Below are 23,342 nucleotides of genomic sequence, written 5' to 3'. Positions count from 1 at the left end.
TCTTAACGTTTGATGGATTTTTGGTATGATTTGGATTTATTCTACTACATGCCTGCCTGGACGGCAGAAGAGGTGAGTTCATCGGATTTGAGCTTTACGAGTGTAGTTGAGTAGGGTTGATTTTGAGTCATGGTATTACTGCTTTGGTTTGCTTATATTTATATAAACTGCGTGTTGATGGTTTATTTACATGTTATTATTCCAGCCGCATGTGGCTGAGGTATATGAGGATGTAGAAAAGTTTCAGATTGTCCGCCGTACATGGGAGATGCTGCCGAAATTTTCTCGGACAGGGACTCCTCCGGGGCGTGACAACAGATCTACCAATCGATCCAGGAAATCCATCTTCTGGATCGCTATCGAGTGCCCGGATTTGGTTAATCAATCAACGATTACCCAAATCGCGTCATAGCCTCGTCGTGTCCTAGACAAACCCACCATAAAGTGCATAGTAATATGTTCTCATTTCCACCTAGGAATAGGAATCCTATGTAGAAATCCGACAGATCGCTAGTGCTCAGCCTTCACCTGCTGACAGACAAGACATCTAGCTACGACTTCCGCGATGTCTTTCTTCATGCCATTCTACTAATAAAAATGTCTCAAATCTCGGTACATACGGGTACCGCCATAGTAGATCGTAAATCAAGAGCGATGAGCCTCCTGAAGTAGCTCCTGTAAGACCGAATGAGACTGAGGTACGCATAATCTGCCTCGGAAGTATATAATACCCTCCTCGTCTCGTGTGAACTCGGTCTGCTGCCCGGAAGCTATCTGGCTGCCAATGGACCGTAAATACTGATCTCCAACCTGGGCCTCCTGAATCCTCATCTTGATCGAGGATTGAGCAACCATGGTAATCAGAATACCCTGCTCTGTCTGTCCCGGAGAAACCCTGAATCAAATCTGTGACCACAACTCGGTGGCAAGCTAAAGTCTCTCTAGACTTCTAGCTGAGTGCGTCGGCAACCATATTAGTTTTCCCCGGGTGATAGTCAATCGTACAGTCATAATCCTTCAGGAACTCCATCCATCTCCTCTGTCGGAGATTAAATTCCTTCTGGGTAAAAATATATATTTGAGACTTTTATGATCAGTGAGAATCTCAAATGTAATACCGAACAGATGTTGCTACCAAATCTTCAATGCAAAATAATGGCAGCCAGCCACAAGTCATGTACTGGGTAGTTCTCCTCATGCTCCTTCAACTGCCGAGAAGTAGGAGACTACCCTACCGTGCTGCATCAAAACAGCGCACAAACCCTATAGAGATGCGTCGGTATAGAGCACGAATCCGTCCTCTTCAGAAGGTAAAACCAAAATCGGAGCCGACACTACTCTCCGCTTCAGCTCCTGGAAGCTGATCTCATAATCCTCAGTTCAAATGAACTTCACTCCTTTCCTGGTCAAGCGTGTAAGTGGCATAGCAATCCGAGAGAAACCCTCAACGTATCTCCGGAAATATCGAGCCAAACCAAGGAAGTTGCGAGACTCTTCTATATAGACTCTGTCTACTCCCAACGGTAACAACCTCTATCTCCTGTGGAACCACGGTATACCCTACTGGTGACCGTGTGTCTCAAATATCTCATAGAAGACAATCAAAATACGCACTACTGAACTTCACATATAGACGTTTCCGTCGAAACATCTCTAGAATTATGCAAAGATGATGTGCGTGACTCACCGTGGATCCGAAATAGATCACAACATTGTCAACAAAGACAATGGAAACCGATCCAAACATCCTGGGAATACCAAAATCATCAAGTCTCTGAAAATATCTAAGGCTCTGCAAGCCCTAATAGTAAAACCAAACTACATAATGTTCGTACCACAGACATTCCTAACCATAAGATCTCCGATAATAAGTCGAAAATCTGATCACCAACAATATAAATCACCAAAGAATAAATCCTCCAGTGTGAGAGCAACGCTCCATCACAAGAAATACCACATATGTGGGAGCAACGCTCTACCACAAACAATCCGTAATATGTGGGAGCTCCGCTCCACCACAAACGATCCATAAGTGTCAAAGGCACCTAACTATCCAACTAGAGGCTACACGAGATCACTCAACCACAGATCACTGTGAGTAGCCTAGGGTATAACAACCTAGTAAGCAAATCAAATCCATAATCAACTCTATCATCATCCTAGTGGATCGGTCACCCACTAATAGGAGAATTAGTTGACAGGGTAATACAATCAATAACATAATGTAAACACTTACATTCTACATTCAACATAGGTAGAATCATCATGATGCTACCAACAATACACCTGGCACACGTGCACACACAACATAGGTATGATCGACATAATCATCAAATTAATACACACCAAATACACTCATAGCACAGGTATAAATCAATGTGATACCTCCAACAATACCTACCGAACCCGTGTGCATATATCAACATAGGTATAATCGACATTACACCTCAAACAACCTCACATGGCATATATACACCTATGCCAAGAGTATAATCAACGTAATACTTCCAACAAAGCCTAATAGACACAAGTGCATCCACAAATCAAATATAATCAATATAATACCTCGAATATTACACCGAACACATCTGCACATATCAGAACTCATATTAAATCGATAAGATATCTCCAAATAAACAATCAGACATGTATGCCTAACCACTAGGGTATAATCTACTAGACACCCACAATAATCATAACTGGACAAGTATACACCACATAGATATACCTAATCAGCATATTTAATCCAATCGACCTGACATTCCCTATTTTACCTTCTATGTTATCCAAATACGACACAATACTCAACCATTTTCATCCAACCTTGACATTGATGAAAAATTGGTTACATTTAACACTTCAATCAAATTTATATCCTCAATATCTGAAACCATTACTAATCATTCATATGGAGTTATATGATCAAAAATTTTGCCAGGATTCACAAACCAATCCAATCATAATCAACCGGATATCATGTTCCATACATGTATCCACTCAGCAGACCCCGAAAAATTTTCAACTATGACAACCAAAGGCAGCACAACAAAAATCCTACCAGTTCATTGATCCATAATCCATACAGAACTATCCGAAGGGATCCATCTTTATAGACACCAGAGCAAGTAACAACTTGACCCCCAAATAAATTGTCAAATAACTAAATCAGTTCATGGGTTAATTCAACACTAATTACATCAACTCAAACTAGAAAATGCCAGCCCACATAATATTATATGTATAAATGTGTACGACCCAAATGAAAAAGTCAGAATTCAAGATCATCAAGACACTCTCATTTTTATCCTAAAAAATATCAGCCCACATAATATCAGATGAATAATCTCTACTCCCCATGAGAGCAAGTTAGCATTCAAAACATCAAATCATTATTTATCCACATAGTCCAATATCAGAGGAAGCAAATATCAATCTTATCATCCTGTTAACTAACCACAACTAACCAGATTTATTAAAATTCATAGGCACACTCAACCGTAAACTCTATAGCACCCGATTTATAATCTGATCACCAACTATAATCATCAAACCTGTGAATATCATACATGACAGTCACTATGTCACCATCAACGACAACCCAAATAATAGATCATCAAAATAATTATCCACTAATAGATCATCAAAACAAATATCTAGTAATAGATCATCAGACAACCACATAACATTTATTCTCATAAATCATTAGAAATCAACACATCACAATATCTGATCTCACAATATTCCTCAACCTCAAATCATTCTCAACAATGATCAAACATGATAACTCCCCAAATGAATAATTTTCATCGTATCGGATACCCTAATATCCAAAAGATATAAGTATAAAAACTCTACTGGCTAAGTCAACAGGAATATGTAGGTATCATCCATTAGCCAGCTAACAATGGCAGAGGCTGGTATGTGCCTCCATCTCCTACTAGTAGTAACAGAAGCTAAAACTACTGATGGTATGATATGAAAAATCACCAGAGACTATAATCCTTGATCTCTATTAAGGTCAACCATGCTCAATTGCTAACCCATCACATGTAATATATGTTACAACAACCAGACAGGTACTAAATAAAGAATGTTAATACATGTCATAAACTATAAAATTAAACATCATACCTATATGCTGTCTGGAGATGTTCCATCGCTGTCCAGTCCCCAAAAACATGAAAATCACCGGAAATCCATATAAATCCGAAATGGAAATCCATAACATATACATAATGGAAAATCCGTGCAATCCAAAATAACTACCCAGTTTGACTCGCAAACTTGGGCTAACCCAAATATCCAGAACACCAAAAGCAAGTAACATAACCCGCTCTAATACCAATAAATTGGTATCAGTTAAATCTCAAAAATCCGTAACACAAAAAAAAACAACAAGTATCGCCAAACTTGGCGCTCTGATACCATATAAATTGGTATCAAGTTATCCCAAATATCCAAAATACGAAAACAAAGATCGTAAAACTTAAGCTCTGATACCACTAAATTGTCACGCCATGGAGGAGTCCCTGTCCGAAGAAATTTCAGCAGCATCTCCCCTGTACGGCGGACAATCTGAAACTTTCCTACATCCTCATATACCTCAGCCACATGCGGCTGGAATAAAAACAATAATAAAATACAACCACACAAACATCCACGCAGTTTATATATAAGTAAACAAAACAGTAATACCACGACTCGAAACCAACCCTACTCCACTACACCCATAAAACACAAATCTAACAAACTCACCTCTTCTGCCGTCCAGGCAGATATGTAGTAAAACATATCGAATAAAAATCCATCAACATCACAAAATCCATACAATGTCTATACCAACAACCAGAACAAGTTTAGCATAATTTAAGTAAGAAAACCAAAAGACCAACAATATCTTTGAGATCTGCAGGGACTAGCAACTGGAACTCTCTTCTGACAGCATCAACCTGAAAAATAACAACAATGGAGGCGGGGTGAGTCCAACACTCAGCAGGTATATGCAAAGTAGGAAATAACATCTAACACTAATCATATCCCGATATAAAAGGATGAAATGCAATCAAGTAAACAGAGAAAAATCACTAATCAGACTCGTATAAGGACAAACAATCCAGTAGTATAGAAATCAGATGCATGTCAAACATAGGCCCAAACAATATACAAAGATATAAATGCAGCACAAACACAGCAATAAATGCATCATGCATATGATGCCAATGATGCGGCCTGGTCACGCCAGTCGATCATCTCACACAATAGTGAGGCCGAGTGGGTAGGGTTGTGACAACCTGCACTCCGTCACTACTCCGATGAGTGACCGAGTGGACGGATGCTGTCGGATACATCCTCGTACCCCAAATCATAAATGGGGGAGCGCAATGCTCTCATCTCCCGGTACACGATGACGGGGAGGAATCCCTGCCGGCTAACACATTGCATCACGCTACCCATGAGCGGACCAACGGAGCCAAACAAGGTCCCTGCTGCAACACACACTGCCTGAATCGACCACTAACCCATGAGTGGTGGTGTGTGCAGATCCATGTAACTGGCGATGTGCTCAACAATAATGGAGCGGACTATCGCACTGCCTGCAATCATGCAAATGGTGCATGACACTAACCACAAAATATCCTGAGCTAATCCATATATATATATAAGTGCACCATAGGTCAACGAATCAAATCAAAGGTACAGTGAAGGTATAAAACCTAGGTCCTGAACATGGTGAAGTATGATATATCACTACCCCTATAAGCATATATCAACATGTAAGGAATACATGAGATGCAAAACAAGCAATCAACCAATCATGTAACAGGTATCGTGTAGTGATTAACCGAAACAAATAAGAGAACATAATTATTACTACTTGTTAAATTCACTACTATGCATATCAAAGACATAAAGTCAAAAGTACCCGCCTCCAATATAGATCGAGCTAAATGACCTCTGTGTCAAAGTGCTCGTCCGCGTCAAAGTCCTGTAATAACCAACATATATATATATTTTTTTATTTAGCTACATTCTCATTAATAGCTAAATAAAATCACTACCCTAATTTAGGGCAAAAACCCTAATTGGATCATCAATTAACTTATCCAAATAGGATCCAACATGCTCATTTATCTAGCTAATATAAATTAATCCACTGGTACAATCCATCACTACTAATGAAATCAGATTTTTATCTCAATATAATCTATCATGTATCAACTAGTGATATACTAATCATCTAGTAATCCATATCATCTCCAATTCAACACGTACCTAATTCATCAACAATACAAACCAATTACCCTACTTCTTACCTAAATCTCAAATCTCTGCTCTTGGTCCGCAACCAAAGAGGTGCTGCTGGAAGGCATGTTGCCGGAACCAAGACAACCCCACAGAACCGAATCTCCCTGTAGAAATCCTTCATATTGATCAGATCAAGTTGAGTTAAATAAATGGAATCACAAATCAAGCAACAACCCATCTTACAACCCAATCTTACCTCACTGTTAACAATCAAACCAAGCAGGAGGTCACTGACGTGATCGAGCGGCGCCCAACAGAAGCAAGGCAATCACAGCAATTGCCACGGTTGCTCAGATCAGATCGGAGAAGAAGAACAGGGCACTCGACGACAGGGTCAAGTCTGGGTTGGATCTGTAGCCGGAAAAGGGCAAGAAGGCCTCGCGACTGCTGGGATGACGGCGGCGGTGGCATCCGGGACAGGCGATGCAAGAGGAACTAGGGCACATAGAGAGGAAAGGCTCGAGCACTCTCGCGATGGTCGGCGCCGTTTCGTCCAACGTCGGCGAGGCTATGCAATGGAAGAGGGTGACCGACACTAGGGTTCCCATGGCCAGTGACTTTGGGCAGAGACGGAGAGAAGAGGAGAATGAGGAAGGACCCAAAGCCTCCTTTGGCCGGTCGTTATGTACACGAGGGGAGGAGAAAAATCGACGCGGCGGCAGCGGCGTGGGTTCGGGGAAGAAAAGGAGAAACGACACCGAGGGCGCAGGGGCGTGGGTCAGGGGAAAATGAAGAGGAAACGACGAAAATGAGGAAAGAAATAAAAAGAAAATAAAATAAAAAGAATAAACATTTCCTCACTTAAATGGGTCGCCTAAACAGGCTTTTTTCCCGACCCCGTTTTTATCTCTGTTAACTCGTTCGTACGAGCTCCGAAAAATTCCCGAAAAATTTCCAAAAATTTCAAAAAAATTCCCTTATTATTATTCGTCATTTTTTCGGTATTTTACATATATTATGGGCTCCTTTTTATTATGAGTGCGTTAATCTCCCTGTGTTTAAGATATCGAATGTCCATTAATCAAATGAGTTACTGACACTTAATTAACATCTAGCTCCAAGAGTAGTACCACTCAACTTCATTGTCATGCCAGACTAGGTCCACCTGCAGGGTTTACATGACAATCCTTATGAGCTCCTCAAGGGGACATCATCAACATAGATTACTAGGACACAGTTTCCTTCTATAATCAATAATACACCATATAAACAATATTATTTCCCAACTTATCGGGCCTATTGATCTAACTGAATAAATCTCACCCATTGATAAATTAAATAAATAAATACTAAGTATATGTATTTGTTATTATATCAGGATTAAGAGTACACACTTCCATAATAATAGAGGTCATGTTCTTTTATGCATTCAGTATAAAAAGAACAACCTCAAATGGTCCTGCTCAATATACTCATAGTGTACTAGTGTAATTTTATAGTCAAGATAAACTGATACCAAATTACACTACAATCATTCCAATGGTTTGTCCTAATCCATCTTGGTTGTGAGCTACTATTTATAATTTATAAGGAACTGATAACATGATCTTCTGTGTGACACCACACCATGTTATCTACAATATAAATTAAATGGACAACTACATTTAACATAAATGTAGACATTTGACCAATGTGATTCTTATTTCAAAATAAATATTCATACAAAAAACTAGGCTTTTAGTATACATCCTAATACTCTCCTCATTTTCTCTCTCTTCATTCTTTTCCATCACACTTTCTCTTCCATTACACACTCTCTCCTCATTTTTTGATCATACTTTCTCTCTACTCAATCTATCACACACTCTCTCTTCTCAATCTCTCTTATCATTCTCTCCTCATTTTCTCTCATCACACTTTCTCTCTCTTCATTTTTTCCCATCACACTCTCTCTTCTTATTTTTCCTAATCACACTTTCTCTCTCTTCATTTTTCCTATCACACACTCTCTCTCTCTTTCAACCTACTTTCTCTTTCATCATACTTTCTCTTTCTTCAATTTTTCATTTTCTCTCATCATACTTTCTATCTCTTCATTTTTTTCCCATCACTCTTTCTCTCTCAGCACACTTTCTCTCTCATCATACTTTTTCTCTTCTCAATCTCTCCTATCATGCACTCTCTCCTCATTTTCTCTCATCATACTTTCCCTCTCTTCATTTTTTCCATCACACTTTCTCTCTCATCACATTTTTTCTCTCATCATATGTTTCTCTCACATTCAACTTTCCCTCTCATCTAATTTTTTTTTCTTATTTTCCTCTAAGGGTAAAAAAAGAAATTTAGGTTCATTACGATTGAAAAATTCAACTAATCAAATATTATTTTTAAGAATGATACCAAACTCATACTCATTCCATAATATTATATTACACATTCCTATTTCTATTCTGATTCCTATAAACGAACCAAATATCATGTTATTCTTCCTTCCTCTTCCCTCACATACTTTCAAATATTATAATAAAAAAAGATGATTATATTCATGTCTTATTGGATTAATTTATAGTCAATTATCAGATGATCAAGGATGATAGAAAATTATTTTTTAAAAAAATATGCCTCGGCAAAAAGATTAATCATTGAGCATTACCTACTCCCAGACGGATCGGTAAGAACATCAGCCAGAATAAGGTCTGGCCGGATGCCTTTAAAGCATTATTCTAAAATAAATTATACGTTGACCCGGATGTCCCATACAACTGATCCCATAAATCAGAAAACTGAATAGATGAAGCCTTTAAAGCATTATTGAACCAAGCGTTTTCAGTCTCCCACAAACTTTAGGGCCGAGTTATTTTTGAAATGTGACACGGCGATCTACGGCCCACGATTGCATCGCAAACGTGGCGCGACGTAATTGAAGTAGTTCCAACGGCTAACTTAAATGAAATCGAAAGCGGCGACGCGCATTTCTGCCATCTGACCTGGACGACGTTCCATTTCTCCCCCCTAACGGCTAGCTACACCTGCGCAAAGTCGACCGTTGGGACATCCAGTTCTTCTGATTTTCTAATTAGTTGCCGCCGCGAGAGCCACAGTTCGCATTTTGACGGAACGCGATGGCAACAACAAACCAAAGCTTCGCGGAGGAAGAAGGCATGGCCGTGGACGACGGCCTTGGCTACCCGAAAGCATACGCCAAGCTCTGTAGAACCCTAAGCGTGCTCAATCCCTACGCGAACGGACCCCCTTTCGCCTTCCTTCCCTATACATTGAAACCCCAGGAGGTGATCCCTTCTCGACTTGAGAAAACAGCTTCTCGTTTCGTTTCTGGATCCAAAATCCATCCTTTGTAGCTTCGTTCTTCTAAAACATTTTGAAAAAATTGTTTTTTTTTTCCTTTTTTTTTGCAGGCGTTGAGAGAAAAAGACTTGAATCAGATGTTTCCAGTCATTGATCCAGAGGCGCTTCCCTTTGTTAACCCTAGAGGCTTTGTCAATCTACTTTGGAAGCAACTGGATCATCTCGGGTTAGTTGATTGCGATTTATTATTATTATTTTTTGAACCAAAATCTCTATCTAGATCTAGGGTTTCTAAGTTTTGTGGGTTTGAATACAGGAATGCTGGATTTGATCCATCATTGTTTCGAGTTGATCCATATGGTAATGTTCTCTACCTGCATGCAGATTCGGCGTCTCCCCTAGCGTGGGATATCGATCATTGGTTCCCCTGTTCAAGTATAACTCCGATCAGGCTTTTCTGTTTGTCAGCGCTCGTTGTGTGGATTTAATTACGGATGTTATGTTGTAAATCGTAGGAGGAGGAAGAACCGTTCCTAGCAACCTAAGGTTGCTTCAATGGCAAGTTTGCAAAAGGAAGCACAACAAGCTGGAATTCCTTATTCCGTGGTGGGATCTGCAGCTAGGCATCTCTGTGAACCAGTTCCTGTCAATTTTTGCTTCGAAGAACTCGGATTTCAGGTCAGCGGAGCTTCACATGAAAAAATTTTAGGAGATTAAGGATACAAAATATGTTGATGAATTATACTTCCACAGGAGTAGAGCATTATCATTTTTATTCTATGACGGAGGAAGTGAAGAGCTCAACACACAGCAGGCTGTGGATGCTCACAGGTTTCCGCAACACTTTGTCAATATGGAGCGGGAAGTTGGACTGGGTCCTGCTGCCATTGTTTCATCTGTAAGAGGAACAGATGCATCAGTTCTGAGGCCCCTTGATGCAAATAGATCTATAAGACAGCATTATCCTCTTGTTGGTCAGTATCAGTACTTGCTTCTGTCTTCTTCTCTCTTCCTTTCTAACTTTGCACAATTTTTGTTAAAGCTTCGTTTTTTCTGCAGCTGCAAAAAAGATCACTAAAGAAGATCGTCCTCATGGTGAAGCAACACAAAACTGTGAGAACTATGATAGAAACCCTTATCTCTCCATAGCAACAGCCAGAAATTCACTGAGGCAGAGAGAAGACATCAAGAAAAAGAAAGCTGAAATACACAACTTGGAGGACGAGCTGAGTGAGCTTAAACAGAAGAATGAAGAAGATAGGATTGCTCTTCAGGAACTGGAAGCTCTTCTCATTAAACGAAGGCAAAGAGTTGAGAAATGTAGGAGGTTGTCTGAGGCACAGTCTTCTTACAAGGTTTTGCTTGAGAAGATGATCCGGGATGCCATGCACCAGTAAGTTCCAGCCAACACTAGTAATGCATCTTTCTTTGCAATTGTCAGATGTAGATCAGTCTAAACAATTATTCTATTGCCATGCAGGAGTGTTGTCTACAAGGAGCAGGTTAGGTTGAACAAGTCTGCAGCTAGTGCTCTTATGGCAAGATTGGAGGCACAGAGAGCAATATGTGATTCTTCAGAGAAGGAGCTTCGTCGGAGATTCAAACAAAGAGATGAGATTGAAAAGCAGATAAGGCCTGCATGGGAGCTAAGAAAAAGGTCACGCATCGATGATGCCCTTCTTGAGGAAGGGCGTGATGGCACAAGAGGGAGTGATGCTGCTACTCACAAGGAACTGAGGATATTTCTGGAGGAAGAGCAAAAGGCTTCTGAAGTCGATCAGTTTCCGAGAGGAGGTGAAGAAGAGACGGAGGAATCTACTGCAACTGGCAGCAGTTCACAAGATGATGGATTGTGCCGTGTTGAATCACCACAAATCAAACATCTCAAGAATTCAGCGCGTAGAAGAGAAAAAATGAGCAGCAGAAACAATGAACAAGAACAGGATCCTCCTCTTCAGGTCAATGACAAGCTTAAGCAATTGGCAATAAGTGATCAATTTTTCTGCAGTCGTGAATCAAAGAAGCAAAGGGAAAGGGGAAATCATAATAGATGTTTTACAGAGCCTTCTGAGCTGAAACTGAAAACCCAATGCAAAGAAGAGGATGAAGAGTTCTACTGTCAAATTGGCCAAAGAAATGTAGATAAGTGGCTTGAAGTCCTATTAGATGGTTCAGAGGGTTCACCCCAGAAGAAACCTGAGAATCCTGACAATATCGCGGAGGACTCGATGCATCCTAGGAAAATCAAATTACTTAGGCCGAAACCATTAGAAGTAAAAACCGAGGCTGTCAAAGCTCCAACCATTAGTAGGAAGAGCTTTGAAGTGAAAGATCCGAGGTCTGAGAGCTCTAGGGGCTTCAGATCGTTGCCATCATCACCTTCGATGATACTAGGAATGACAAGGAGGGTCGACTGCATCCGGAGGAAGCCTCAGGTGCTTGATGATGATGATCATGGAAACAAGAATATTGTGTCCACAAGTAACAACAATTTCATCAAGTCCTGCGCCAAAGTAATCAAAAAAGCTGTGAACATGTAAACTTGTTGCCTTCATAGATCTGTTAATTAAGATTTCATTTGTATCCGAAAATGTGTTGTTATTTTTAAACTATTGATTCTAAGCTTTTACTTTACTGTATGTATAACTGCTTGTTGTATCAAATGTGTTGGTTTCGACTGAGTAATTGTCATTTCTTTTTTTTTAAAAAAAAAATATTATTAAAATTTATCCAATAAATAAAGCAGAGATCCTTAACCGAAATAACTGGTTCAGTAGAAGGTATGTCGATTCCCTTAGCTTCTTCCTCTCTCCCTTCCAAGCCGCCGCCTCACCTCAGCTTACAGAAATGCGCCACCGTGCACGAGCTCAAGCAGGTGCACGCTCAAATGATCCGCTCCGGCCTCGCCTTCGACCCGCTCCCAGCCAGTCACTTCGTCTCCGTCTGCTGCACCCCAGAGTTTGGATGCCTCGAATACGGCAGGCTCGTCTTCCGGCAGATCCCCAATCCAACCACTTTCACCTTCAACTCCGTCGCCCGAGCCTACACCAACAAGAACCACCCTTTCCAGGCCCTCCTCTTCTACATCGAATCGATCGAACGAGGCCTCCGTCCGGATCGCTTCACGCTTCCCTCGCTCTTCAAGTCCTGCAGGTTCTTGAACGAAGGGAAGCAGCTGCATTCCCACGCGCTCAAGTTGGGCTTTTCTTCGGACGTCTATGTCCAGAACACGTTGATGAACATGTACTCTGTTTGTGGCTGCCTGCGCTCCGCTTGCCAGGTGTTTGACAAAATGCGCGAGAAGACCATTGTTTCCTGGGCCACTATGATTGCTGCTTATACCAAATCGGATCGCTTGTTTGAAGCAATAGATCTTTATCGCAGAATGGAGCTGGAGCCTAACGAGATCACTCTGGTGAATGTTCTCACGGCTTGTGCGAGAGCCAGGGACATAGAGACCGGGAAACAGGTTCATCAGTACATCGAAGAGAGTGGAATTGGACTTGATTTGGTCCTATCAGCTGCGCTGTTGGACTTTTACTGCAAATGCGGCTGTGTTTCGCTTGCGCGGAAGCTGTTCGATGAAATGCCCGAGAGGAATATATTTTGTTGGAACATAATGATTAAAGGGCACGTCGAGGATAGTGATTACAAGGAAGCATTGCGACTGTTCCGCGAGATGCAATTCATCGGCATCAAGGCAGATAAAGTGACCATGGCGAGCATGGTCCTGGCATGCTCCCAGCTGGGCGCTCTCGAGCTTGGCAAATGGTTGCACGTATACATTGCGCGAGAGAAGGTCGAGGTGGACCTCGTGCTGGGGACTGCTCTAGTGGACATGTACGGGAGGTGCGGGTGCGTAGAAAGTGCATTCAAGGTGTTCGAGGATATGCCTCGCAGAGATGTCATGACGTGGACGGCCCTCATCGGAGGACTTGCAATGTGCGGGCACGCAGAGAGAGCGCTGCGGGCCTTCCAGGAGATGCAGAAGAGTGGAGTGAAGCCCGACGCGATCACCTTCGTCGGCGTCTTGACAGCCTGCAGCCACGCGGGCCTCGTCGACGAAGGTTGGTCGTACTTCAACTCGATGGCGAACGGCTACAATATCCAGCCCAGCGTCGAGCACTACGGCTGCATGGTCGATATGCTGGGTCGAGCGGGGCAGATTGAGAGAGCAGAGGAGCTGATAAGAGGCATGCCGATGGCTCCCGATCGCTTCGTGTTGGGAGGCCTGTTAGGCGCTTGTAGAATTCACGGTGACGTCGCTGTCGCAGAAAGGATTGCGCAGATGCTATTGGAGCTCGACCAGAAGGAAGGAGGAACATACGTGCTCCTGTCCAACATATACCGGTCCCTTCAGAAATGGGACGAAGCTAACAGAGTGAGAAAGCTGATGGTGGAGAGGAAGGTGAAGAAGCCACCAGGGTGCAGTCTGATAGAGATGGATGGGGAGGTCCACGAGTTCGTCATGGGGGACGAGTCGCACGTCGACTCTGCTGAGATTTACGCCATGGTGGAAGACATGGTTGGGAAGCTGAAGGAAGCAGGGTACGTACCGAACAAGTCGGAGGTGGTGCTGGACATGGACGAGGAGGAGAAGGAGAGCGCATTGTGCCGGCACAGCGAGAAGCTGGCCATGGCGTTCGGGCTCATCAGGACTAAGCCGGGGACGCCAATCCGGATCATGAAGAACCTTCGTGTTTGCGGTGATTGTCATGCAGCTATCAAGCTCGTCTCCAAGGTTTACGGGAGGGAGATCGTCGTGCGGGACAGGTGCAGGTTCCATTACTTTAAGGATGGATGTTGTTCTTGCAAAGATTATTGGTGAGAATCGCGTTTGATCTGGAAGAGAGTCTGATTTATTTGACGTAGATCAGTAGAATTTTCAATCAATGTGGATTTCTCTCAGCCAAATTGTCCCGCAACCTCCACATCCATAAACTCTCTGCCATGCCCTTCCCTTCCCCTCCCCATCCTGCTCCATCCCTCTCTCTGCTCCGCGCCTGCACCACCATGAAGGAGTTCAAGAGAATCCACTCCCTCATGATCCGCACCGGCCTCGCCCGATTCGCCGTCCATCAGCGTCGCCTGCTCTCCTTCTGCTGCGCCCGCGGCTGCGGCGACTTGGCCTACGCCCGCCTCCTGCTCGACGTAATCCCCACCCCTGACCCCTTTCTCTGGAACTGCCTGATACGGGCTCATACCGATCACCGCGCGCCACGCGCCGCCGTGGCCACTTACGTGGCGATGCTCGCCAGTGGCCTCGCCCCGAACGCCCATACCTTCCCTTTCCTGCTTAAGGGATTCACTCGCGACGACGACGTCGTCCAGTGTGGCTACGAGCTCCACGCGCACGCCGTCAAGTTTGGGCTCTCCGCCAATTCGCACGTCCGCAATGCGTTGCTCCGCATGTATGCTGTCGGCGGCAAGGTCGATTCCGCCCGAGAGCTGTTCGATAGTTGTTCTGAGAGAGATGTAGTTTTGTGGAACGCTATGATTTCGGGTTACAATAGGAACACCTTGTTCGAGGAATCGTGCAGATTGTTCGTTTCTATGGCGAGGGAATGCGTAAGGCCTAATGGGATCACCTACATCTCGGTGCTCTCAGCTTGTGCCAAAATGAGAAATTTAGACTGTGGAAAGCAGATTCATCAGTGCGTGATTACCAGCAGCCATCTCCCTGAATTGAGGCTTCAGAACGCATTGATCGAAATGTACCAACAATGCAGTGACATGGAGGCTGCTTGGAGAGTGTTTGTAGAAATGCCAACAAGAGATGTCATTTCTTGGACAGCTCTAGTTGTTGGATTCGCAAAGTCTGGGGAGGTCGATCGTGCTAGAGAACTTTTCGATCAGATGCCACAAAGGGACCTTGTATCATGGACTGCAATGATCAATGGCTATGTCGCTGCGAACAAATTCAAAGCGGCTTTGGAGGTATTCCGTGCAATGCAGGTCGCAATGGTCAGGCCTGATGCATTTACCATGGTGACTGTGCTCACTGCTTGTGCACAATTAGGAGCCCTCGAGGTAGGAGAATGGATTAGAACATACATGGATCGCAACCAGATCAAGATGGACATTGCCGTGGGCAATGCACTGATAGACATGTACTCGAAGTGTGGTTGCGTCAAGAATGCAGTCGAGGTTTTCGATAGAATGACCTGCAAGGATAGGTTTACATGGACTGCTATAATTTCTGGCTTGGCTTTGAATGGGCACGGGGAGGATGCTATCTATTGGTTCTACAAAATGGTCGAAACTGATGTCAGACCAGATGGTGTAACCTACATTGGTGCTCTTACAGCCTGTGCTCATGCAGGACTAGTCGACAAGGGAAGACAGTTATTCTCAAGCATGATCACGAGACACGGAATCATGCCGAACGTCACACATTACGGTTGCTTAGTCGATCTTCTCAGTCGATCTGGGCAACTAGAGGAAGCATTGGAGACGATAAACAACATGCCCATGAAACCGAATTCAGCAGTTTGGGGAGCTCTTCTTGCCGCGTGCAGAGTTCATGGGAACTTGGAAATTGCAGAGTTGGCCGGAAAGCATCTTCTCCGGATGGACCTTCCTGACAGCGCTGCATATCTGCTCTTGTCCAACATCTATGCCAAGTCCAACAAATTCGACGAAGCACACGAAATGAGAGAAGCAATAAGGGCGAAAGGGATTCGAAAAGAGCCTGGTTGTAGTTCTGTGGAGATGAATGGGGAAATCCATGAATTTGTGGCTGGGGACAGGTCTCATCCCAGGAGTAGTGAAATTTATTCCAAGTTGGAAGAAATGAGCAAGGAGCTGAATGCTGCTGGCTATGTGGCTGATACATCAGAAATCTTTGTTAGTATGGTGGAGAAAGAGAAAGCAAATGCTATCAATGAGCATAGTGAAAGGCTGGCAATTGCTTTCGGATTGATAAGTTCAGAATCCGGGGCGACAATAAGAGTCGCCAAGAACCTGAGGATCTGTGTGGATTGTCATAACGCAATGAAGTTTCTCTCTGAAATTTACAAGAGAGAAATTGTTGTGAGGGATAGAAAACGTTTCCACCGATTTATAAATGGCCTGTGTTCTTGCAATGATTATTGGTGATCCATACATTCAGATTGTGTAGCCAGTTTATGTATATTCATTTGTTTCTAATATTCGTTGTTGTATTAGTGATTTTAGTTAGCCGTAAAACGCTAAAAAAAATATTTAAAGTGGAATTATCGTGACCTTATTTTTTGAAATCATGAAAGATCATCCAGTTTGCTTTTTTTTTAATCAAAAAGTACGTTATCCAACTAATAATTCAGTAGAATTATCCAACTATCTTTCAGTATATTATTTTCTAAATTATTGAACTATGTAATTAAAATTGTCGAATGCCCAAATCATATGTAGGTAATTTTCAAAATTATTAAATCATATATCCAATTCCACTTTTATCACTCCGCATTCACGGGCGTCAACCCTAATTGATTGCTACAATGTAATAATCAATTTGGACACAGTTAATTCGGACATTAATGTCTCGAATCGATTGTTATATTATAGCAATCGATTAAGATATCTAATTCATGTTCAAAAAATTGCTTCGCTCAATATGAGAGTATAAAAATGATATTTGACTGCATGAATATAATCTGGAGAACTAGACGAACATATAGAATTTGGTTCCATGTGATTCTGAGCTATCTAGATTCATTAGCAAGTGATGTTTAAGAGCATGGATATAATCAAAAGTGTTGAGATTACAAGGTTGCAAAAATAGTTCTACATTAAAAACATATAGGAAAGATCATGGGTTTATAAGAAAAAGATATCTCCATTGGTATGAGGACTTTTGGGTAGAACCCAAAAATAAAATCATGAAGGCTTAGTTCTAAAGTAGACAATATTATGTCATTGTGAAGATATCTAAATCCCTTTTTGATCCTATAATTGGTATTAGAGCGAGATCATTCTTCACCAGACTAATCGTCTAAAAAAACATGAGCTAGAGTCATGATCCAAGATCGAACCATGTGGGTGAAACCTTGAACGAAGTAGGGGAGGCTCAAGTGTGCCCCGATGCTTGAAGGGAGACCCTGTGGTTCTTTGTTTGAGGGAGGGGGATTGTTGGATTTGCAAGGTTGCAAACATAGTTCTATATTGAAAATATATGTGAAAGATCATGAGTTTATAAGAAAAAAAATATCTCCATTGATATAAGGGTTTAGTCCCAAAGTGGACAATATCATGTCATGTTATTCCAAACTCTCTAAGTCTATCAGTCAGTTTTGGCTAATTCTCTTGATTATAATCATACTCTCAAACATTATTTTCATACGTCATATTGAGAGTAATAATTTTTTGAACACGAATCAAATTTTTAATTGATTGGTATAGTGTAGCAATTGATTCAAAGATTGTTCATCAGCACAGTAATATCCCAAATTTATTGTTACAGATTAGGGGTAGACATGAGCGAATACGGAGGGGCAAAATGGATATGAGGTATTTGATTTAGGTATTCGGTAACTTTAACTATGTGTTCAATAATTGATTGTATTATTTTTTTCTTTGTAACTCCTGTCTAAATCATAAATCGGTCGGGCACATTATAGTAGTTACGACACTGTAGCTGTTATAATACATACTTAACTTGTTCAAAAATACTCACGTTATAATAGCTACGATTTCGTGTATATTACAATATGAATTTAACCATGTTCAATTATCATTCACATTGTTACAATTATATGGCAAAAGGCGATTCGCTCGCCCCCAGCGCTCCCGTCAATCTATCTCTAGGCCAACACAGATGAAGTAAATCATAAGTGACTATTAGCCATTAATACAGGTGACAAGGTATATATAGAGGAGGCATGTACATTATTACAATTATGATTTTATTTGTAGTTACTATAACACAGATTCAACTATATTTAACTGTTATTGATGTGTCTCATACTTATAATTTAGATGGAAGATAGTATTGGTGCAATTTGCACTAACGATCTAACTCAGATTTTGATGAATGGCAAGTAAGTTAAGTTAGGTTCTGTTGTAATCTAACTATATGATTAAGTATGCAGTACGAAGTCTAGATAGGTCCTGGTATGAAATTCAACTAGATCAACGGCCTGACCGGATAGCTGGTACGAAGTCCAGATAAGTAGACGGACCGATCGAATATATGGCGAGAAGTCCAGCTAGGTCAATGGGTCGACCGAATAGCTGACATGAAGTCCAAACAGATTAACGGGCTGACCGGATGTTTGACAAGTTGGTAAGTTAAGATAAGTCACTGGAGGAGAGTAACATTGTGAGGGTGCGCCCCTATTAAGGGGACAGTAGGCGTTGATCCAAGTTAGGTCCATTTTGGATCCCTAATCTGAAACCTTGAGTAGTTCCTGGTCCTAGGAGGATAGGAACTAATTAATATTGCTCATTATTATTATGCTAACATTTGTCTTGCAGATTATCATTTTTCGTTATCTGGACTAACATTGTTTTGCAGGACAAAGGAGAAAATTTACCTTCGGATGAACAGTGTCCGAAGGCGCCTTCCCTAGGGTAAAATTTGAGCTATTCAACGATAAGCTCCAGGGATGTTCGAGATAGATTTTGACTCATTGGAGGTGCCTTCTACGTCTATGGAAGGCGCCTTTCACCGCCTATATAAGGCAGACTTGACCAAGCATCCTTCAAGAACACATATACGAACTACTACACATTCGATTGGGCTTCCGACTGTTTCTGCTTCCTGCTGCTACTCTAGAAAGTCTGTTTGCCTTCGAGCTAGCCTTCCGGGATGTTCGATCGTCTCCGGCAAACCAATAGCAACACACCAAACTCTCCAACTTGTTGGTAACCTGTTATTAGTGTTGCAATTTTTAATTCTACTATTTTAAAAAGGAAGTATAGGTTGTTACACTGTCCTTATTCTTGTACTTATTCCCTCTTCCGGAGGTATCGAAAGAGGCTTATAGTGAATTACCCATTAATAGGTGCACGAGACCTGTGTCTTGGAGTAGAAGTCGTTAAAAGTTCCTAACCAAATAAAACCTCGCCCATGTTTTCTTGTATTCTCATTCGTTTTAATTTTTTACTATGTACTTAACTTTTAAAGAATTTTTGAAAATCATGTGATTCATCCTTTTTTTCATGTACGTATCGATCCAACATATAGTCATAAAACAATATATAATTAGGTATTGTACCCGGGTTACTAGTGGGATTTCATATTTTTTTTATATATATAAACAAAATCAAAGTAGGTACTCCGATGAGAAAAAATGATGCCGTTTTGATTTTTGTCTAATTATTAATAAATTAAAAATGCTAAATGACGATTTTGTAACGAAGAAGATAGATCGACTCGCCGTCCTCACCCACCTCTTTGAGAGATTCCGTGCAGCCAAATGAACACGCTCGCTAGTTAACAGCCCATAGGAAAACGAAACGTATAAAACCTATTGGAAAAAGGAATTTCATAGGGATGGGATCGTGAATGCTAGTTTTTCCACTTCACTGCAATGTCAAAGGGTTGGTGAGGTCTAGGTCCTTCCAAGTCAGCGGTCGGGATTATTCTCCATGAGATCCAACGGTCCATACGAGAAGACCCTTCCAGGGGGGCGAACTGTTCCAATAAGAAGCGAGCGATGGCCGGCAGCGAACCGCATCTCATTGAGCTCGTCGCTCAGCCGTCGCCGCCTGTGACGCCGATGGGTTCCGCCGCTCCTCCACCGGCAGCTCCGGCTCCGACCAAGTACTTCTGGGGCGACGAGCCCGGGGAGGAGGAGTATTACTTGTCGCAGGGCGTCCAGAATCAGCAGATCTACTTCCAGAGCCCCCATGGCCGCCTCTTCACCCAGTCCTTCCTCCCCGTCGATCCCGCCACCGGAGATCTCCTTCCTGTCAAGGCCCTCGTCTTCATGACCCATGGATATGGATCCGATTCCGGCTGGCTCTTCCAGAAGGTCGCTATCGCGTATGCCAACTGGGGCTACGCCGTCTACTGCGCCGATCTCCTCGGTCACGGCCGATCCGACGGCGTCCGCTGCTATCTTGGTAACATGGAGGCCGTTGCCGCCGCTTCCCTCTCTTTCTTCCTCTCTGTCAGGCAGGAATCCTCCCATCTGCCGGCGTTCCTTTTCGGGGAGTCCATGGGCGGCGCCGCCACGCTCCTCATGTACTTGCGATCTCCTGATCGGAGCACATGGACTGGGCTTATCTTCTCCGCCCCGCTATTCGTCATCCCTGACGACATGAAGCCCTCCCGCATCCACCTCTTCCTCTACGGGCTTCTCTTCGGGCTCGCCGACACGTGGGCCGCCATGCCCGACAACAAGATGGTGGGCAAAGCCATCAAAGACCGCGACCGCCTCCGCGTCATCGCCTCCAATCCCCGCCGTTATACCGGACGCCCCCGCGTGGGCACTATGAGGGAGCTCGCCCGTCTCTGCGAGTACTTCAAGACCCAATTCCCCGATGTCACTGCCCCCTTCCTCACCGTCCACGGCACAGACGACGGCGTAGCCTCGCCGGAGGGGTCCAAGATGTTCTACGAGAAGACAGCCAGCGCCGACAAGAAGCTCATCCTCTACGAGGGCATGTACCACTCCCTGATCCAGGGCGAGCCGGAGGAGAACAGCAGTCGGGTCCTGGCCGACATGAGGACTTGGATCGACGAGCGCGTGGAACGGTACGCCGCTGCCGTTAACGGGAACTCCGGCGACGAGGAGAGGAAGCGGTGAATCAACAAAACGAGGCGAACTAGTCGCCATGAATGTGCTGAAAGCGCAACATGCTGCATTCGATTCGGGTTTTCTTTTTTGCTTTGATTTTCATAAATTACATGATGGCCAATGAGAATTCATATTTGATTGGCATTATGATTCCCATACAATCTCTGAATTTGTTTTTTGAATTAAGTTGTAGTGCTATCGAGCTTACAAAAATAAATTTCTAAGTCCTGCAGAAATCACACATGTTCTACTGGTTTGAATAGATTGGTTCACGTCCTCTCGGGGCGGTGTGATGATTAAGACATGAGATGTTGTCACATGATGTCTTGAGGTCGGAACTTGACGTGACCGAGCATAATTTCCTTCATGTCTTGATCATTTGGCGGGGATGTTGGGACGAACGAATCGTCTTTTGTCACTTGAATAGATTGGTTCACATATTTGATAATTGTAAATATGAATCAAATTTTTTTTTTTTTGGAGCCGACTCCAAAAGTTTACGGACAAGATCAATTTATTTGTACCCTTAATCTCGATAGCTACCACGATTATACCACGATGATAAATTTGTAAATATGGAGCTGTATCTAGAAGTTATAATTGTTAAATTTAATACCGTTGTTAAATTATAGGAAATGTTATACCAAATATTTATATTAGTATGTGTATTAGTAGACAAGTATTTAAAAAACAAACGCCCTAAGTATCTTTCTTTAAAAAATTTAAAATAATACTTTACTCGATTTCTCAAAAATATTTTTATTTTAATATTATTTTAATAATTATAAAATAATTGCCATAACTATAAAATAACTGCAAGCAGTTATGTAAAGTTCTTATAGCATATTAGAGTAAATTATTTTTTAAATTTAAATATTGTATCTAGTGCATTTTAATATTTGTATTTATTAATTTAATCAAAATTAATTAAAATTAAAGTTAAATCTCGTTGACATGTTTTATCATGTTGAATGCTACTTTTGTCCTAATATTTTTCGTTTCATTTTGGAAACGGAATATTATTAAGCTCTCTTTCATCATTTTTTTTAGACCATCTTCATCATTTTTTTATATAATCTAGGAATATAGATCTAGTGATCCAATTAATTCTGAATGGATGAAAATTTGTCATCGGATGATAATGACCGAATAGCCCCATCGATTTAAACACGAAAGACAAATTTGTTGCGCTCTTGTAGAATGAAAACGTTGATGCCTTCTCCGTCATGTATCAATTCTTATCATGATGATGGTGTCAACGCAACAATTTACCTGAATCTAAACACTTCGTCCCGGCCGGGGTATGATGTGATAGTAAGAGGGAAGAACGTACTCATTAGTATATAAGTGCAACGGAATATTTATAAATAAATTAAATTTTTTCTATAAAACATGAATCATTTTATGGTATATATAGTTTTTAAACAAAATGACATAAAATGAAACATATCTTATTGTCTTTGAGGAACGTGAATGACATCACAAATAAATGAGAGTCTCACGTATGACTCCTCTAATGATATTCATATACATTAGATCATGAACTCAACATGATACATTAGATGTTAGGCTCTTAGATCGAATTGATAAAACTTTTTAGAAGCAATATTATTTTTCTCTTCACCCAACTCACAAGCTTCTCTCTATCTCTCGTTACCGCTCGTAATCATACTAATTCACAAATCAATTAGATCAGTTATGTGCATGTACAAATGTAATAAAATAATGAGTAAATCTTGTTGGCTAGAATCTGGCCAACTAGAAATTTTTATCTCTCAATTATAATACATGCATGTATATGCATATATTACTAAAATATCTATGTATACATATACATATATATATTCTGGATGACTATATTCTAACTATTTAACATTACCCTAAAATAATTATTTGCATTCTTAAATGCACATGCACAAATCAATCATGCAATTAATTATGTGTATTCATAAATCAATTATGCAATCAATTATATAATTAATTATGTGCATTTACAAGTCAGTTAATTACGTAAATACACAAACCAATTATGCAATTAATTATCAATTTTTTAATCAAATAAATTCA

At 41.6% G+C, this 23,342-nt stretch overlaps 4 protein-coding genes across 4 annotated transcripts; all 4 read left to right on the top strand.

Annotated features, from left to right (window-relative positions):
• Positions 1-9,315: 9,315 nt before the first annotated feature.
• On the top strand, positions 9,316-12,237 carry LOC121995726. The gene is made up of 7 exons (XM_042549488.1): positions 9,316-9,536; positions 9,663-9,778; positions 9,869-9,987; positions 10,068-10,230; positions 10,306-10,526; positions 10,612-10,945; positions 11,033-12,237. The coding sequence occupies exons 1-7, from the start codon at positions 9,369-9,371 to the stop codon at positions 12,090-12,092; spliced, it is 2,181 nt and encodes a 726-aa protein (XP_042405422.1). The 5' UTR covers positions 9,316-9,368; the 3' UTR covers positions 12,093-12,237.
• Positions 12,238-12,305: 68 nt separating this feature from the next.
• LOC121995728 (pentatricopeptide repeat-containing protein At1g08070, chloroplastic-like) lies at positions 12,306-16,690 on the top strand. The gene has a single exon (XM_042549490.1). It carries the CDS (start codon positions 12,335-12,337, stop codon positions 14,378-14,380), a length of 2,046 nt encoding a protein of 681 aa, XP_042405424.1. The 5' UTR covers positions 12,306-12,334; the 3' UTR covers positions 14,381-16,690.
• On the top strand, positions 14,503-16,690 carry LOC121995727 (putative pentatricopeptide repeat-containing protein At3g15930). Its single transcript, XM_042549489.1, has one exon. The coding sequence runs from the start codon at positions 14,503-14,505 to the stop codon at positions 16,648-16,650; it is 2,148 nt and encodes a 715-aa protein (XP_042405423.1). The 3' UTR covers positions 16,651-16,690.
• A 3,484-nt stretch (positions 16,691-20,174) lies between these two features.
• On the top strand, positions 20,175-21,422 carry LOC121995724 (caffeoylshikimate esterase-like). The gene has a single exon (XM_042549487.1). It carries the CDS (start codon positions 20,190-20,192, stop codon positions 21,282-21,284), a length of 1,095 nt encoding a protein of 364 aa, XP_042405421.1. The 5' UTR covers positions 20,175-20,189; the 3' UTR covers positions 21,285-21,422.
• Positions 21,423-23,342: the final 1,920 nt, after the last annotated feature.

This window comes from Zingiber officinale, chromosome 6A, assembly GCF_018446385.1.
Source record: "Zingiber officinale cultivar Zhangliang chromosome 6A, Zo_v1.1, whole genome shotgun sequence".
In the NCBI taxonomy this organism is placed as follows: domain Eukaryota; kingdom Viridiplantae; phylum Streptophyta; class Magnoliopsida; order Zingiberales; family Zingiberaceae; genus Zingiber; species Zingiber officinale.
The sequence above is the reverse complement of the archived record's forward strand: the minus strand, read 5'-3'. Positions and strand labels throughout refer to the sequence as shown.

Bases quoted from the DNA above. Each gene is read 5' to 3' on its own strand.
- LOC121995727 (XM_042549489.1), top strand. From the start codon at position 14,503: ATGCCCTTCCCTTCCCCTCCCCATCCTGCTCCATCCCTCTCTCTGCTC.
- LOC121995726 (XM_042549488.1), top strand. From the start codon at position 9,369: ATGGCAACAACAAACCAAAGCTTCGCGGAGGAAGAAGGCATGGCCGTG. The intron at 9,779-9,868 runs GTTAGTTGATTG...GTTTGAATACAG, and splicing joins AAGCAACTGGATCATCTCGG to GAATGCTGGATTTGATCCAT. The intron at 10,527-10,611 runs GTCAGTATCAGT...TTTTTTCTGCAG, and splicing joins ACAGCATTATCCTCTTGTTG to CTGCAAAAAAGATCACTAAA.
- LOC121995728 (XM_042549490.1), top strand. From the start codon at position 12,335: ATGTCGATTCCCTTAGCTTCTTCCTCTCTCCCTTCCAAGCCGCCGCCT.
- LOC121995724 (XM_042549487.1), top strand. From the start codon at position 20,190: ATGGCCGGCAGCGAACCGCATCTCATTGAGCTCGTCGCTCAGCCGTCG.